General features: G+C 33.9%; 1 protein-coding gene across 2 annotated transcripts in view; it reads left to right on the forward strand.

The window, feature by feature from the left end:
* The window catches only part of SNTG1 (syntrophin gamma 1), a 326664-nt gene that overhangs the window by 252138 nt on the left and 56222 nt on the right, over positions 1-18304 (forward strand). For both annotated transcript variants that reach the window (XM_059481150.1, XM_059481159.1), the window contains one exon: positions 36-74. In XM_059481150.1, the coding sequence (XP_059337133.1) occupies positions 36-74 (39 nt within the window). The remainder of the gene's footprint in view (positions 1-35; positions 75-18304) is intronic.

Consider the following 18304-nt stretch of genomic DNA (forward strand, 5'->3'; position numbering starts at 1 on the left):
TGAGTATTAATCTATTTCTTTATTCATTTTTATAGATTAAAAAAATCAACAGGAATTTTCCCGTAAACCAGCAGGTAAGAAAAACAACATTTGGGCTTTTAAATTTATAATCCTAATTCTCACTTGAACTATCTTTATTTTTGTGTGGTAGCTGTTCATTATTCTACCTGAAGAATTCTCATTAGATTTTCTTTAAAGAGTACCTTGGTGTTTTTACTTTCTCAACTCAAAGGGAATTGGAGTGTTTCACCAAAGTAATCTTTTCAAATTTACCTATATGATGCAGGTATATATACTTTTCTTCAGATTGTGTCTTACCAATTTTACTATAAAAGAGAAATGTTATCATTATCCTTTACAGAATTAACCAGAATAAATCAATGTTCCAAAATTCTGAAAATGTATGGTTGGGTTTTTTTTGACCTATTGACAAATTCAGTCATAAAAAATTAATATCTGCAGAACTATTTAAAAAATATGAATAAAAACTACAAGGTAAAACTCAGTACACCGTACAGTTAAGTATGTATATGTTGTGTATGACCACTATTAATTATATAATGATGATTTCCACACAAAGAAACATGTTAAGGGGAAACAGAGCAACCTGATTCATAAGAAAGAAAAAATTGCTTCCTCATACAAGGGGAAAAATATGTATAGGACTAAGGTGTAAACTTGCCTTCGAGAGGGGAGATTTGAGGAAGAAAAGTGCTTTCACCTCCCTTACACCAAATCTTCAGTTAGCCAACATATTTCTCAGTTCCCTTTCTCTGGTCCAACTTTATTTATATAGTATTGTGCTGAGTGTAACTCACAAAGGAAGGAGATACTTCTATTTTGTTTTCTGTTTTCTTCATGAGAAGATGCACAAATGTAAAAAATTAATGAAAATAATATAATACCACCAATACTAACAATAATAACAACTATATGGGTAAGTATAAGTGAAGCTACAATAGATGAAGTTAGCATTTGCATTTGGAAATTTTCATAATAGTTTGTATAACATCAGATGCAGAGAGTGCAAAGATATGCTTCTATTTCAAAAGAAGGAATAAGATACTGCTTAATGAAAAAAAGCACTTAATTGGTTCCATTTTCACTGTTATGGTTCACCCTGAACTTACCTATTTGCTTTCATTACTGTAAAAAATAAAGACAAAAATGTATAAACAACAGTTAAAATGTTCCACCACTCTAACATATAATTTAGGGATCTCTGCTGTTTTGGCACCCTTGGCACGTGGGGTCAACAAGGCATTTTATTCTTCATTAGAACTCCTGTGGAAAGCAAAAATATCTTTTCTGGCTTGAATAGCTTTTTGGCCATGATCTTTGTCAGGACAGCCTGCAATTATAATGCATTCATCTCTCATCAGCACCGATCATTATACTGCAAAGGAATTACTGTGGAGCACTTCAAGAAACTCAGTCAAAAGGTCAAACTGGAAAGAGAGGCTGCTTTGATTAGCAGTGAGACTGGTAGGGTCTTGCTGCCTGTCAAATGCTGGAGAAGAAAAAGGTTTACTTAGCTGTGGATGTCTGAAATTTTAGGGAACATTGAATTCAAAACCAGATTTCTGTTTTGGCTTACGTTATGTAGAGAGAATTGTAGTTTTTTTATCATAAAATAAGTTAGGGAAAATCTAATTTAAATGAAATGACCTAATATTAATGAAATAGTTAAATAATATTTTTGAGTAGAGTCAGAAAAGGCTACACAGATGTAAGGTTAATTTCCGTCTTCATGTGCAGCAAGTATCAACATGGTACGCAGAGAAGAAAAAGGACTCTTTACTTGTTATATCAACACATAACTTATCTTAAAATTAAAGTACCATCTAAATAGTCTTGTCATCTTGATTTTTTTAAATAAAATAAATTTTTGTCTAAGAGGTTAAACAGCCAATTTTAACTTCTTTCTGCAAACACATCATGAACTTGAAAGCTGTCTTCATCCTGTTATACTATTTTTTTTAAAAAAAAGGTGTGTATATTTAATTTCACTTAACAATATAATAATACCCACAGGTTTTTTTAATGAGCACTAGCAGGGTAATTGAAGGTTTTTTTCACTTAGAGTTTATATATATATATATATATATATATATATATATATATATATATATATATATATATATATGTGTGTGTGTGTGTATATGTTGATTTTAATTAGTTAAGTAAAAAGGAAAGATGGTTGTCAAACTAGAGTCAAGGAAACAACCCTTAGGATTCCTTAATGAAAATATTCTTGATAAAGAGAAGACAGTAGGAGCACAGGCAGACCCATTAGCATTACCACGAGGAAATAAAAAGTACCTGAAAAAGTGTGTAAGATGCTGTAACTCCAGCAGTGTTATCCAAACATCTCAATGTTGCAACAAGTTAAAAAGATGAAAGAAAAAGTAATTAAAAAAGACTTGTTGACTGTACATAATGTGGCAGCTTTCCTTTAATGCAGTAATTGTGAAAGTAGGTTTGTCTGGAAAATCATTAGAAAGATAAGATCTAATAATTAAAATTTAAGGATCAAAGGTGATGGTTATTGATAAGAAGGTAGTAATTATTTGGACAGATGAAACAATAAGAAGTTCTCAGAATGGTGGTAGTACATTAATAGGGGTAGAAAGATGATGCAAAAAATGCTGGAAGAGGACCCCACAGAAAAACAAAAGAAAAAATTGAAGAAGATTGTGGGACAAAAGGGAAATAAAACTCCCCCTCTCTGAGTTGACAGTGATGAAAAGAACACTTGAATTGGTAAAAAATAGAAAATGAGTTGTGTTTTCTATATTGGAACTGCATGCATTGGATGTAAATAGTAACACTTAGGAGTATAATAGCAAGTAGTTGAGAAATAAATTAATTTTGGACTCAAAATATACTGAATATTTCAAATAGGCACTAAGAAATATGATGTTGTCAACAAAATTTCCATAAATTCAGAGAAAAAATTATATAGACTTCATAGCAGAGAGGCACAAAGACATTAGAATATTTCAAGGCACCAACCAGAGGCTTCTCTAGTTGATCAGCCAAGATGAGAGTGGAAACATGGGCATGTTTCCTCAGCTCCTGCAAGAGCCATCATTAGGCAGGTGAGTTTTGAAAGGCAGCATCAACTCCCTGCTAGATCTTTCCAAATGACAGGTAGTAAACTGGTGGTGTAATGAGAACAAGCACTGCCCATTCCTTTTCAATTCCCAGTCTTTTCATAGTCCACAATGGATTTGCAAATGTGCTGATCTCGGCTGAAAATTGACTTGATAGCATCTAAAGAAATGAAAATCAGGCAATCCTTATAAAGCCTTCTGATCCTTTTCAGTGTGAGAAACCAAATGTAGCCTCCAGCTAGTAGAGATTTTACTACACATTACAACTTTCATTTTCTATTTGGAATTCATTGGGATTTGGCTTTTACTGGTTGCCATGCCAGGAGGATGAATTGGCAACATGTGGCTTAGGTACACAGTGGAATTCAAGGTTTAGATAGAAATCTTAGTCAGGCCTGCAGTTCACCTCTTCCTGTCCCTACATGAATAAGTAAAATATTCATAAACTGCAGCTGGGAAAGTCAAAACTTTCTGGCTCCCATTTCACTCCACAAGGCAGTGGTACAAAGCAGATATTGCACGTGGCAAATTCAGGGAGTGGATTTTTCATTTCATTGATTATTGTTACGTTCACATACATGTTCACAAATGTAACAAATAGACACTTGCTTCTCTATTACATGGGCAACAGTCAAATCCCATGGTTTCACATGAAACAGATAAAAGCATCATGGCAGAGGAGTGTATTTTAAACTTCCTTTTCCTATGTTGTATGCCTCATCTCTGTTAGGATGAATATAAAGGGTATGACCCTCCACCTTTCATATGTTGAATTCACTAAAAAAAGTATACTGGGGAAGAATGCTATAATCCTTTTTTTTTTTTTGAGCACTATTTTTTTTCCCACAAGTAGCATAAGACTTTTTGAAATATTTGTGTCTAAAGAAGATAGGAAATTTACATGAAATAGTTTTGGTTTTTAAGAATAATGTGTCCCTCTAGAATGTTCCTGTTTTATGGGAAAAGAATTGGTAGCTGGTCTATTCAAAGTGGAATAATGAGAATCATGTGAGAATGAGAAAGACTGTTTAACTGTGTTTAACTCAGTTTTAAAACAAGATCATGGCATAATGAATTGATGCCACACTAAGGCCAGAAACTGGGATATCCTTATGTGTGTCAGATTCCACAGTCAAGAATCCTGTTTTGCAGATAATATTTTACATTCTTGATGGCCAAGAATGGGGTGATGGGATACATCTGATGTCATTCAAAAATATACATGGTTATACCCATTTCCTTTTACTTCTTATATAATGTAATAAAAACAGCTATACACATCTGTACCGGATCAGCTGTGTTGTATCACCTCATATTCTGCTTCAATAGGGTGTTTGTTGTCCAGATTTATTAAAGTTCTACGGCAAGAACAATCTCATTTAAAATCAATTCTAAAAGCCTGACTTGGTGAGCTTATTTAATAAAACCTAACATATTTACTATATAAAGGTGAGTACACACAAATGTCACGGTGACTGTCTTGCCTGTCAATCAAGCCAGTGTTCTTTGCTTGGAGACACAACACATCAAGATGTGTTGCACCCTATTGCATCTGAAAAGGTGAATTCCATTGCTCAGGTGAATTGATAGGACTGATGGGACAACATATACTCTATTGATAAGCACCTGTATGAAATAAAACACATACCTTTCTTTTTTTTATTAATAATTGCAGAGTAAAAGGCTCCATTGCGGTTGTATTGGTATTTTTAAAATGCAGTGATTAAGCAGAAAGTTCTGAAATATGACGTGTCCTCAAAAGAAAACAAGTCTGTTCTAGAAGTACATTAAGAAGTACATTCTTTTTTTCTGTTTTTTTCCTTCCTAATTTTGCATGTCTGTTGAATTAATTATTTTCCAATATTCTGTTCTGTGGTACCTCAGAGTAGCCATCCTGCAGCTCTTGACTGACAGTTACTGAACTTTCAGATGAAATGATACATCTGCTCTGTCACCATCTGTTGTCACAGTAAGGATTTGATCAGGTTTATTTTGAAAGAAAATCTCTGGAATGAAGCTTCTATTGTTAAATGATTATAGAAACACACAGGGGAAGCTGAGTTCGTGCTGTTAAATTAAGCAGAAGTGCACAATAGGGTGTAAATTGTGTTGGGCTAATTCCCTGCCATTTTCAGTCATCTATGGCACTCAGCATGGATTATTGCTGCATAACATATACCCTTGAAAGGCTTATGTTGCTTATTGATACTTAATTGAGCTTTCTGTAAAATAAACTGAATATCTCGATCTATATATATCTATCTATATCAAAAAGTTTCTGTGCTTGACACAAAATATTTTTCCCTGAGCAGTTTCTGTAATTTTTTTAGATGCTTCAGAGGCAGTATTTGTTATAAAAACTTTGCTTCCTGTGGCTAATAAAAGATTTTTCTTCCTTTTACACTGTAGTTTGGAATACCTTCTGAATTTCAGGGCATAAAAAATTTTAGAAGGGCAATACACGTGGTAGGTTGTTAAAGATTTTGGGCTGAGGAAACCATGTTGACTTTTGAGAGGAAGGTCAGGCAGCTTCCTGAAGCTAGTTGATTACCTGATGAGCTAGATAAAATTCATGTTGTGAGCCACTTGATGCAGTTATTGGATAGCAATGCTTCTGTCCTAGGGCTGCATACCTTATAGCTCATGAGAGGATGAAAGTAATTGGGACACCTGCTGGAAGTTTAGATGATACAAAAGAGTGATTAGATCAAGTTCTTATTTAAATCTCAAAATATAAGTCTCAAGCTGTGCATCAAATACTTTCTGCATGTCCAGCAAATTCAATTTTGCCTCAAGTAGAATTTCATCCTCATTTACATATTTTTCTCATTTATTTTTTTTTTTTTTCTAGTACTAACTCATTAGTGTTACAAGTATTAGCTTTTTTTTTCCCCACCTGCAATCTTACTACTCTCTCTGAAAATTCCTTTCAGTAAAGGTAGTTTTTCCTGACCAAATTCAATAACCACATCTGTTTTGGATGTGTGTTCATACTTTAGTCAATACAGGGTGAATGTATTGTATCTCCACTAAAGGTTTAAATAGGACAGGTGAATGAGGGGGTTCTAAATGCCTTGCTCCATTGTAGACCTTTCAAAGTGAGTGAAAAAAACAGACATATCCCACACAATAAATTGATAAAGGGATAAAAATTTTTGCTTACTTTTGGGTGTGAGAAGAAGAGTTACTACTTATTGTACATTGGTGCTCTAAAGAAATAAGCAGATAAATATAAATAAATAAATAAATAAGTATTAAAATTATATATTTATGCCTATTTTTGGGTGATAGCTATGGCTTGAAGGTATTTAACTGTGGACAGCCTGATCTACTGTTTCTGAGATTAAGGTACTCTTACCAGATCCTTCTATTTACACACTTGGGTGTGAATTCAGGCTCATTCTGATCCCACAGGTCTTGTGTTTCTTTCTGTATAGTGCCATAGCTTCAAAAGGAGTCATATACCTCAATTGTTAGGTTGCTGGTTAGGTTACAAGATGAAAGACACAGGTCTGACTTTGTGAGCGCTGTAATTTCTACCTTACAATAATAGAGAGCTTTCCCTTTAGCTGCTACCTTTTGCAACAGGATGATCTTAACATCCTAATAAAACTGGATCCTGTCTGAATGCATCCCAAGGTGTTCTGAATCAGAATGCCATTCCTGTTTTGTCATAACATGAACAAATACTTGTTCTCCCCAGAAGCTTAATTCTGTATCTATGGTGAGACCAGACAGTGAGAAACCACTGAGTTTAAATAACAATCAAAGGCATTTCTTTCATTGCATCATTTTACCCCATCTTCTATTTATATGCATGACATGAGTAAATCCCACTTTAAACGTTTGGATCTGATATATTGCCATTTACCCAAGAAATGGGATATGTAACATAATGAGACAATGGAAGGGATGCCTGCAATTTAAAGGACAGATTTTCTGCAGTATTTGTATAGTTATGATATCTAAGACTGGAAATAAGTAGCAAACATTAAAAAAAGAAAGGGCATTTTATTCTACTAGAATGAATGTTTCCATCTTTTTCATGTCTCTTTTGGTTGGATGGGATAGCTACTATTCAAACAGGCCAACAAAGCAGTGGGACAGGAAGCAACTTTCAGCATTCTTGATTGGAAATAGATGCCTTAATGATGCATATGTCCTCTAGAAGTTCCTGAAAAATGGTAACATAGAGAGAAAATAAGGAAAAGTGGGAAACAGAGTCACCATCTTGAGCCTGTCTGAGTTCAAGAAGCTTTTGGACAATGCTCATGATGCTATTCTTAGGTGTATTCTGTGCAGGGTTAGGAGTTGGACTGAATCATCCTTTCTAACTCAGTATATTCTATTCTATCATATTCTATGATACCCACAAAATAAATAGGTCTTTATTTTCTTTTCCTTTTCTTTTCTTGTTTTCCTCCCCAGTTATACATAGAAAGATTAACTGTAGGTGAAACCTTTTTTCCCTCTAGCCTCACCTTAAATAAGGAATTGTTAATATCTGTAGCTTACAGGTATGAATTTGTTCTGTCTGGTCAGATTGTAATTTTCATTGGAGGCTGAGGCTAGAAATAAAAATGTTGCAATGCTTTATTGTAATGTCTCTTTTATTGCATCAAGTGAGTGTAAAAGTTCCCAGGAAAAAACATTAATTTTAGTATACTAGAAGGAAGGTGTTCAGCCTATACACACATTATTCCTTGGGGAATTGTATCATCTAAAGAAATTAATTGGAATCAATGAAGCATATACTTTAACTATAGATTTTTCTATTGGAGGAGCAGATGGGACTCAAAAAGGCATAAATAAAGTATATTTAATTACAGCTTACTTCAAGAGGAGAAATGAATAACACTTCATTTTTCTCATTACTTATTCTACATCTGTGCAGATGATCAGTGCTTCAAATCGTGGCTTCTGATTATTCCCTTGAACTTCTAAAAACAGTGCTTATACAGAACTCTGTTGACTGTAGGTGGTCATTAGTCTTTTCTCTCTCATCACAATAATAGTCCATGGGACCAGTGACAGAGTTGCTACCTGAATTTCAGAAAATAGTTGTACATTTTTATAATAGTATAAAGTAATTAACAATTTATGGGTCACCTACAAATGAGGAAGGAAAAAAATAACACTGAGAAGTATTAATCACTGAAAATGTTTGCAGGAAAACTGTAAAAAATGTAAAAATGTAGCTAATTGCAAATGCAGAAACATCCCCTAGAAATATATAATATTACAACACTTTTTTGTCTTTCCAAAGAGTTATATGTCCTGGTAAGGAGACACTGCTCAGTGAGCAGTATCTGTTATATGGTTAGATTATTAGAAAATATTTGCTTTCAATCTTAGTGGTTTTGGAAGCAAAACTTAGTAAGTCTGTCATATTTTATGACACAGCAAATAGATATTTAGCAGTGTCAGGTCAAAAAACTATACTCAGGAGCTGACAACTGACAAAATTATTTCTTTATTTATTCATTAAGAAACATTTTACCTTGTTGGAATATCACTCAGCAATGCTGGGTTGCAAAAAACAAAACAAAGTCAAGTGGTATAGCGTGCGCAGGTCTGAAGGTCTGAGGAGGTGTAAATAGGTAGGAAATTCTGTGCCTGGGCTTCTTGCTCTAAACCAAGTCTCCGCCTTGATGGCTCTGTTAGTAAATGCTGAGTGACCAGAGTCACCCAAGCCAGCTCAAGAGTACCCACAAAGCCCAGCAGGATCAAGACACAGTAGTGTACAGTTTCTGGCTGTTTTCTGCAAATATACATCCAGAAGTCCTGCTGCTTCCCATTATTTGTTTAACAGCCTACTGTTTGTAGTACTTGCTTAGTGGAAGCAATAGTCACTCATCACTCCAACCTATTGCTCCCACGCGCCTGCCCTGATGGCAGTAGGTGGAATAATGCAGCCAGCTCTTCTTCCCCTCCTGCTGAAGTAGGCTGCTGTTCAAAACCAAACCCAGACAGTGGGAAAGAAGAGGATCTGATCCTATTATGCAAATACCATCCAGACATTTGAGACCTTGCATAAAAAGCTTGAAAGAAGAGATGCTCTCTTGTGAGAGGAGTGACTTCTGGCTAAGTATTAATTGTGAGTTTGCATCCATCAATTGTTAAATAATGTTCCTGCAGGTCACTGTTTGCACTTCACAGGGCCTTAAACTATTTTGCCAGGATCTCTTCTTCAATCCAACAGATGGCACCCTCAGAGGAGTTGTTATGTTATCTTTCTATGGGTGAAGGAGCTTGCTTGTCCCTCTGTGGATAGAGAGCCTCAACATCTTACATTGAAATTTGGGCTTCATTTGGGACACAATCTTAAATTTATGGGTTGCTTCCTTCCATTTCACACGATAGTGGGACACTTTGTGTTAAAAAAAAAATACAAGTGGAAGAAGCTCTGATACTGAAAAATGAGTCTCACTTGGTACTTTTTAAAGACTGAGCTTTTCCAATGAAATTGCAAAATTCATGGAAATGCTGAGATGCTAGAGACAAATTAATGAATAACAGGTATTACTCCACTGTCAAAAAGTAAGTGCAGTGTGAGTTCAGTAAATGTTATGAACACTACTACCAGCTCCCTGCCACAGGCAATTGGCATTTGACCAGCTATAGAATCCTCATGACAGCCTAGATTCAATCTAAACACCAGGAAAATTAAAACCATCTTTATTATAATGGAACCAAAACAGAACCAAACAGAAGCAGAAAAGTTAAAACTATCTTTATTATAACAGAACCAAAACCCCATCTTGTTAATAAATAGGATATGGAGAGAAGCATGAAAATAATAATGTAGAACATGCTGAATATAATGTTCTTCATCTAATCACCCCCTAAGATTGTTTTAACTTTTGAAGGTGATATTTTTGCAGTAGTTATCCTCTACCTTGCCTTGCTCTTTCAGAATGGGACTGCATTCTGGTTCTCTTTCTCAACACATTTGTATTTTAATACCACTGTTTGCAAATGATATTTAAAGTAATTTTGGAGTAACATCATTTTTATTTTCTTTATAATCCAAGAAGAATTTTATTTACTTTAAGAATGTGTAAGAATGCCAGTTATATATAATTACTTTGGTCCTTTACTAGCAACTTTATTCTTGTCTCATCTGACTTACTTCCTTTTTCCCTTCCTCTTCAATCTCCATAGTATATCAGGGTCCTTCACAAATCATAACATTTTCTCCCCCTGTTTACAGTTGAGAAGGGGTGATAGGATACATCTTTCATTGCTGCTTGTGAGCAATGTCTTCATTCTCAAGGGTACTTTACCTGCAAGCAATCTGTGCTAAAAATTCCTTTACAGGGTGTATTTTAGGGATGAAATCTCCAGTGAAAGACTTGATACACGGCCTCTCTGAAAATTAAGGTAGATAAAAAGTGGGGACATTTAGAAAATCCTAGGCAGCTACGGATGGGTTATGAAATGTGAACTACTGCATATGATTTGTATATAGTAATGAAATAGAGTGAAACTATAATAAAAACAGTGCTGAAGCTGCTTTTGTAAGAGCAGTAAGTCAAGACCACTTTAAAACAGATTCCAAGACAGATATGGCTGCTTTGAGATCCAAGAATCACAGAATATTTTATATTGGATGAGGTTTTGTAGGTCATCTGGACAGAATCCTCCTCAGAGAATGCCCTACATAAATCAGATTGCTCTGGACTTTCCCCCATCAGATTGTGACTGTTTTTAAGTATGAGTATTTCATAACATCTCTCACCAAAAGTAATTGAGAAATTTAAAAAACCCTAAAAGGCATCAGTGGTGCTTTACTGCATAATTTCTTTGCCATAGTGCTACAAAACGGACATAGTGAGTAAATCTCACTGTCTGTCAGAGTATTTACTCTAGATTTCAACTGCAGAGTATTTATTTGTTTTTATAAAAACAGCTTATTTTTCAGGCTTTTGTGACTGAAAGTTCGAATTCTGAAGGCAGTTGAAAGAGAAAAGCAGTGATCCATAACATTATCTCTATTCAGCTGTAGTGGAAGATCATTGGGACCAGTTTGTTTAAAAACAGGTTTTATGTGTTCAACTGTTATTTTTTCAAAAGTGGTCTTCGTTTCTTTTATAGATATATTTGAAATACATTTTAAATTAAAGGAAGATAGTGTATAAGTCCTGTTTGATTTTTCTAATAAAAAAGAAATACTTTTGTTATCTATATATATATTAAATTTATGGATTAATATACAATTTTATTACATTATATGATTTGAAGTTTTACTGCATTGTTCATTTTTTATAAATAAAGAAGAGTTATTATCACTTCCTATTTAGAAATTAAGCTTAATTAGACCTATTGCTTAATGGTCTTGAAAACTGTGAAATCATTAGACAAAAGATTATTTGCTGAAGCTAATAAGATACAAAATTACCTTAGGGAGTATTCTTTATTGATTTGATTAAAATTTTATAACACCTCTTGGATTTTTTTTTCCCTGTTAGTAACTGGCAATAGTAACATTGATTCTCCAAAGACATTGTGCAGATGCAGCAAAATTTCTCATCTGTAGGTTTCCAAGTTCTGTATTGAATTTGAAAATAAAATTTCAACTCTTGTTGACTTATTTTTCTTTCAGTTACATGCATTAAGTGCTTAAAAGAATTGTTTTATTTCTGAGAGGCAAAGTAATGGTGCTCTAAAATTTTTAAATGTTTTATTTTCAATTTTCAATTTCAATTTTTATTTATTTTTATTATTCTGGGACTTTAAAAGCAGTAATTGTGTTCTCTGAGACCCCTGAGAAAGTCTTAAGGACAGTTGCAGCTTGCAGAAGTCTTTTTATTTTGATAATCAGACAGGCCTGAAAATAACTGTTCTTCAGTAGAAATAGTAAAAGAAATTCTGCAAGTATTAATAGCTGTTTTCATCAGTTGCCATCTAAATTATTGAGAATGAAAATGTAAAAAAGTACGCATGGATAGATTTATTATATTGAATATTGATGTTGATTCCATGCAATATTTAAATAAAATATTTTAAGTCTAAAAAGGCTTTTGTATAATTACATATATATGTGAATTACTAATTTTCAAGCTTTATTCTCACAAAGATATAAAAATATTTCTAAGCCAGATCTTGTGAGATCATTGATACCACAAAAGGAGATTTCTCTCAGGTGTGTTTATTTTGCTGTGCAAACAGCAACACCAGAGACTTCAAAGACAACTTTAGTACACAGTGATTATTTGCAGGTTTATTCTGGCTTTGTGAGCACCTTGAAATGTAAACATCTGATTCTATGGAAACGTAATTCTGATGTTATGCAAACTCAAAACATTTATTACTAAAATTCATTTCTAACAACCTGTACCCCCTCATCTGTATTTTCTGTGTACTCAGTCATTTGGGGTTCTTCCATGTTATTATCTCCTTTGGGCTCGGTTCAGTCAGCTCAGGGTGTGAGCAAGGCAGCTGCACGAGCACTGTGATCTCACAGGGACAGCCACCCAGCCTAAACTGCACTGGTCCTGCCCAAGTGCTGCTTGCCAGTCTTTTTCAGAGAAACAGAGAAAGAAAATCCAAAAGTTATCTGCAGCCAGTCATTGAAATCTAATTGAAAGATACTCCTGGGACAAGTTAGGAATGGTATTAAATGTTTCTGTAAATATTTCACTCACCCTGCTACTTAAGAAAGATAAATATTTAGTTGTTTGCTCAGTTGTTTGCGCATCAAAAATCTGAAAGGCACTGTCTGGTGACTTGTAATATTCTAATCTTTTTCTTCATTCAGCATCTTTCAGTAGTCTACCCTGAGGTGAAAAAGATGAATGTGATAGGTTGTTCATCAAAAGGGAGAGGTCATGCCCTCCAGCACGATTATTTGAACTAATTTTCTTTGACCCATTTTTATTTTAGGCATGAAAAATACATGCTCTGTACTTTTAGAAGAGGAAAAAAATTCCATTAATCAAAAGACAAGTCTTAAAACCAGTCAAGCTACTAGACTTTAAAATAAATGATGTTTACTTTCTTTTCACGAGTGCTGAGCTTGCTGTATTGTACTGTTATCTATTTTAAACCCTTAAAATCCCCCAGAAATTTCCTCCTGGATAAAAATTTGCAGCCGTTCTTGTGCCTGTTCCTAAATTTCACCTCCAATTTCAGGTGAAAAATTAACAAGTAGGGATTCAAAAATGGCCATATATCAAAGATTTTTTTGTGTTTTTCCATAAAAGAAAGCAGAACCCTACTGGTTCCAGTAATACAACAGTGAAAGGAGGGGGAAATGATGATAGTGTGATATATAGTAATTATTTTAGTCAGGAAATGTGTGAGACATGCACATTTTCAAAGTGTTTGCTGAGAGCTGCTCTGTTGAGAGTATCAGTGAAGATCTGAAGCCTCTCAGGTCAGCTGTAAAATGCCTCTGATGTCATCAGGAATGAGCCTCCTCAGTGGTAATCCTGGAAATCAAATGAACCTGCTCAGGGCTGTTCAAATTGTGTTGATGTGTAAATTGCTTGTAAGGTGAGTTATGTGGTGAGTAAATAACAGAAGTCTACAAAAAGGAGAAGGGTCAGTCAGGTGAGGAAGGCAGATTACTTTAGATAACATGAGATTTTATTTTTCATCATCTAGCTACCATACCTATTTAGCAGGAAGATGCTTAATGCTGTATAAAATGCACACATTCCTTGTGCATTTCAGGGAGTTTACCACATGCTGGCTAGCTACTCTAGCTAATTTTTTATCTTTTTTTAATTACCCAGTCAATATCCTGGAAGACAGGACTAGTAGCGTGAGCTATTTTTGTACTCATTCCTACTCATAATTTCACACACACTCCTGAAATTAATATAGATTGGTATCTAATACTGCAGTTTGCATCCAAATCCATCTTTGTAATAACAGCTGCATAAGGTCTTTCTTGGAAAAAGTCTGTGCTTTCTAAATGCTAATCACCCTTATTAAAATGAACAAATTCTAATTGTAATGAATTTTAAATACACGTAATTGTGCATTGACTTGAATAATTTAAGAGAGGCAAAAAATCCCAACTTCTAATGTTGACATTTTGACAAAGGCACACAGTTGCCCAATTAAGGTTCAAATTGACTTTGTTGTTAGAAGAATTTATTTCAATAAACAGCTACTTAGAAGTCTTAAATAAGTAAAATGAGTGCTTTGAAATAAGCTGTGACTATTAACACGTAGCACTGGATGAAAAATCCAGTGAGTGAGCCAAAATGTTTCTGTGGATTAGTAGATTATAACAAGAAGAAGAAACCTGGAAAAGCAATACACAGTTCTTTACCTGTTTGGGAAACTGTCCTGTATCCACATGTAGCCATAATTTTTCAAACTGCGGAGGGAGTAATGGCATGCAGCAGTCAATATAGTCCTGAGTTCTAACAAGATCCAGTACATCTCATTGGGAATATGCAAAGTTTTTTCATGGGATGCTGTTGAATGTAACAAATTGTTGTGCAGGTTTTTCGAACAGCACTGCTAATTTTGGGCAGATCCCTATGGAGGTCCAGGCAGGTTTTACTACAGTAAACAACTGTCTGTGCTCTGATTCTGATGTTGTTTGATAAGAGAAAATGTGCTCTGTTTTCAGTCTTTGATACCAGTTTTCATTTATCTGGATTGTAAGCAAAAAATCACCTTTCATAATTAAGAAATATTTTCTGTTTTCTCTGACATGATTTACTTTAAGGCCTGATAATATTTCCTCAATTTTTGTGTGGTCATTTTAAAAATAAAACAAGACAAAGCCAAATGGGAAACCTATACTCAGCCTTGATCTGGTAGCAAGATGACAATATGAGTTCTTACACAGAAGAAGATTAAGTTGTGAGATACAATACTTGTGTAATCTTAGATGAAATAATATATCTGTAGTTGAGTGGTTCAAAAATATGGTGGTCTTTAGAGCTGTCAGTGATAGCTAAAGTTTTAGTCAACTTTTTTTTTTCATGAGGAAGAAAAAAAAATTTGCGGGAAGTAAAAAAAATATGGAAAGATTAGAAGGCTTTTCAAAAACCTGAAAAACAGGATAGGAGACATTTCATTTAAAATAGGGCAAAATTTTTCAAAATTTTATGTCATTAGTTCTTCTGTTGACTTTGAATTTTTTTTTATGCAGCATAAAATTCCTAAGCCTTCTCCTAAACGATCTCCTAAGCAGAATAGATTTGGCCAATGATTGCATTGTGACCACCCTTTTTCTTCCATTTTTTTCTGACATTTCCAGTGTGTTTTTTAATTGTTTTTCTGCTAACAATTGACTATAATGAATTTTTAGACTATACCAAAAAACTATTTTAAAAGTAAAGAGAAAATTATATTAAAACCAGAGTAGAGAGCATTATCTGAATTTCTCATCCCTCATTACTTTCCCTTCTGTATTGTCTGACATATTTATTAATCTTTGGATCCCATGTTCATCCTGTCACCCTACAGCACAATTTCACGTACAGTGAGTATGAGTATTAGACTTGCCAGATAAAAAGCTGTCAGTGAATCCTTTCTGATCTTTGAATTGCCTCACTTTTATGATGTCACATAGATATTACATTTCATTTTGGGGAAATGTTCTTGTATTTTTGTCTTACTATTCTTCCTAAAATATAATGTGTAAAAACTCTGAAAAAGTCACCCTGATAGTCAAGGCTATTTAAGTCATTTTTAGCAATATGTTGGACTGATATAAAATATGGCAATTCATCTTGCTTGATTAGGATGTCTGTGTGATTTAAGAACATGCTAAATTACAAGATTATGGATTTTTGACTGAAGAAATTGTCCTGTTTCATTTATCATTTCAATATAGATTTTTTTAAATTGTCCATGGTTCAAGTCATAAACCATAATGACTTACTGAATCTTTGTTACTGAACCAGCAGCCACTCAGTTAACTAATTTGTGTCACCATTTGATTTTGAAGAATGAACTGTTGAGGCAAGTTAGAAACCAGGAATACAAAAATTATCTTTCAAATGGAATGCAAATCATAAATAAAATCTGTTTTCACCACCCCTTCCACATTTGTTGATAACAATCAACAGTTTTATAGGGACTCAAAAAAACTTGATAAGATAAAAACTAACTAGATTTTTTTTTATTTTATAAAGGAGCATGCTATGCACTGTCTATTTGTGATTAGCATTTATATCTGTTCGTCACGTGTCTGTGCTAAGCATTTATTTTCAGAAATGAAATTTCTGCAATTTCACAATTTCATGAAGTGCCATATGTGCCAAGTCCCCATGTGCAGCTACACTGAGATATGATCCAAAACTCTCATTCATATATCATATTAATCCAATATTTCTGTTCATATATATGCATAAACTATTACTTTTGTAAGTTACAATCCCTTTCAGGTAAATAAGTTTCTATAAGTTTATATAGATCAAAGCTTTTTCAGAACATTTCCCAGTAGCTGTTTCAAAAATGTCATCTACTTTACCACAAAAGTGAAAATTTTCAACAGTTTCTCACCTTCATTTTATAAAAAATTGCAATATTTTATTTAATTTCACACATTTAATGTGTTTAGATAAACTGAGATCATTTTAGGAACTTAAAAGTTATCATAATTCTCAGAATTATCTATTAAAGTAGTTATCAAGTATGTGTTTAGTTTTGCCTTGTTTTCCAGAATGTAGCCTGTAGCTATTTTAATCCACACATGTGAATATCCACGTGCACTCAAACAAACTTGTAAATGTTCCTAATTTCACATGGTTAATATGTTTAGATAAACTGAGATCACTTTAGGAACTTAAAAGTTATCTATTAAAATAGTTATCAAGTATTTGTAGAGTTTTGCCTTGTTTTCCAGAGTATAGCCTGTGCTATTTTAATCCACACATGAGAACATGCACATGCACTCAGACAAACTTGTAAATGTCCCTAATTATAATTACACAGCCTTTGCTTGACAGTTCCTCTCTGTGTTGAATGAGCCTGAAGGAGAAATGTTTTTCTGTTAATAAAACTTTTGGTACAGCAGGTTGTCAGGAAAATCAATCTAATTTTTCCTCATGATCTACAGAGGCAAAGGAGAAATATCTAAGGGAGCAATTGCTCTAAATTTCATGGCTACTTTAGTGTTGAGTCAATCAAATGTGGAATATCAATACCTCTGCACAGCATGAGTGACTGTATCCTGTTGTTGTGATGAATTGTAGATGTAGAAATATGAAAGAGAAAAACAGTAAAAGGGGATTACATACAATGTTACAGGGATATTAAATATCATCAGGCAAGATGATATCTTGCTGTGTGTCCAATTTAAATTAAAGAAATCAAGATGAAACCAAATTAATTCAATTGAATTGATTTTGAAGCATAGCTGTCTCAGTTCCTAGAAATTAGAGATCATGCCTTTTCTTCATTTATAGACAGAAAATGTGCCAAATTTCTGCAGACAGTAGTACAATTTGTTTATACTTACACACTCTTTTGTGTAAAACCACCTCAGTCACTGAGATCTAGAGACTGCAGTCGAGTCAGAGGGATGAGGATCTTATTTATGGATAGCATATGAAACAGCAGAAATGAGAAAAAATTGAATAAACATTGAATTGAAATAATTTGAAACTTCTCTTACTTTACCTTTCAGTTTGGGGTTCAGTTTGTTTGGGGGTTTTTTTTCCCTTCTGAATTGTTCTTCTTTCAGGAATGAATGAGATTTCAGAGAACATGGCTTTTTAGTTATTGCATAAAAATACAGTGTTTTGCATTCTTTTTGATGGTTGAATATTGTGGTACAGATCTGTCTTCTTTTTGACTTTTATGAACTTATTTAGTCACTAAACGAGCAGATACTTCAACACATGTTCTTCATTGAACCTGAGACTATATGACAGTTTTAGTGTTTGATATTGACAAAATAATTAAGTATTGAGGTGTCCCTGTAGTAAGAGAAAAATGGACCTTCTCCCTGTCTCTGGTTATAGACCATAAAATATCCAATAAACTGTGACAGAGACTCATAGTGTTGATTTCATACAAGGGGATTTTGAAAAAGCTAATAATTTCCAGTGTGTTATGAAAAAAAATACAATCTCCCCTGTCACCACCCCCCCCAAAAAAAAAGAAGAGGGAAAAAGAAAAACAATAGACCCACTATTTATTTTAATGCATATTTCATGAAGAAATGTTGCTGAAAATTCTCTGCCCAAAAGTACAGAAATAAACTAGTGTAA

The sequence above is a fragment of the Ammospiza nelsoni genome, chromosome 1 (genome assembly GCF_027579445.1).
Source record: "Ammospiza nelsoni isolate bAmmNel1 chromosome 1, bAmmNel1.pri, whole genome shotgun sequence".
Classification (NCBI taxonomy): domain Eukaryota; kingdom Metazoa; phylum Chordata; class Aves; order Passeriformes; family Passerellidae; genus Ammospiza; species Ammospiza nelsoni.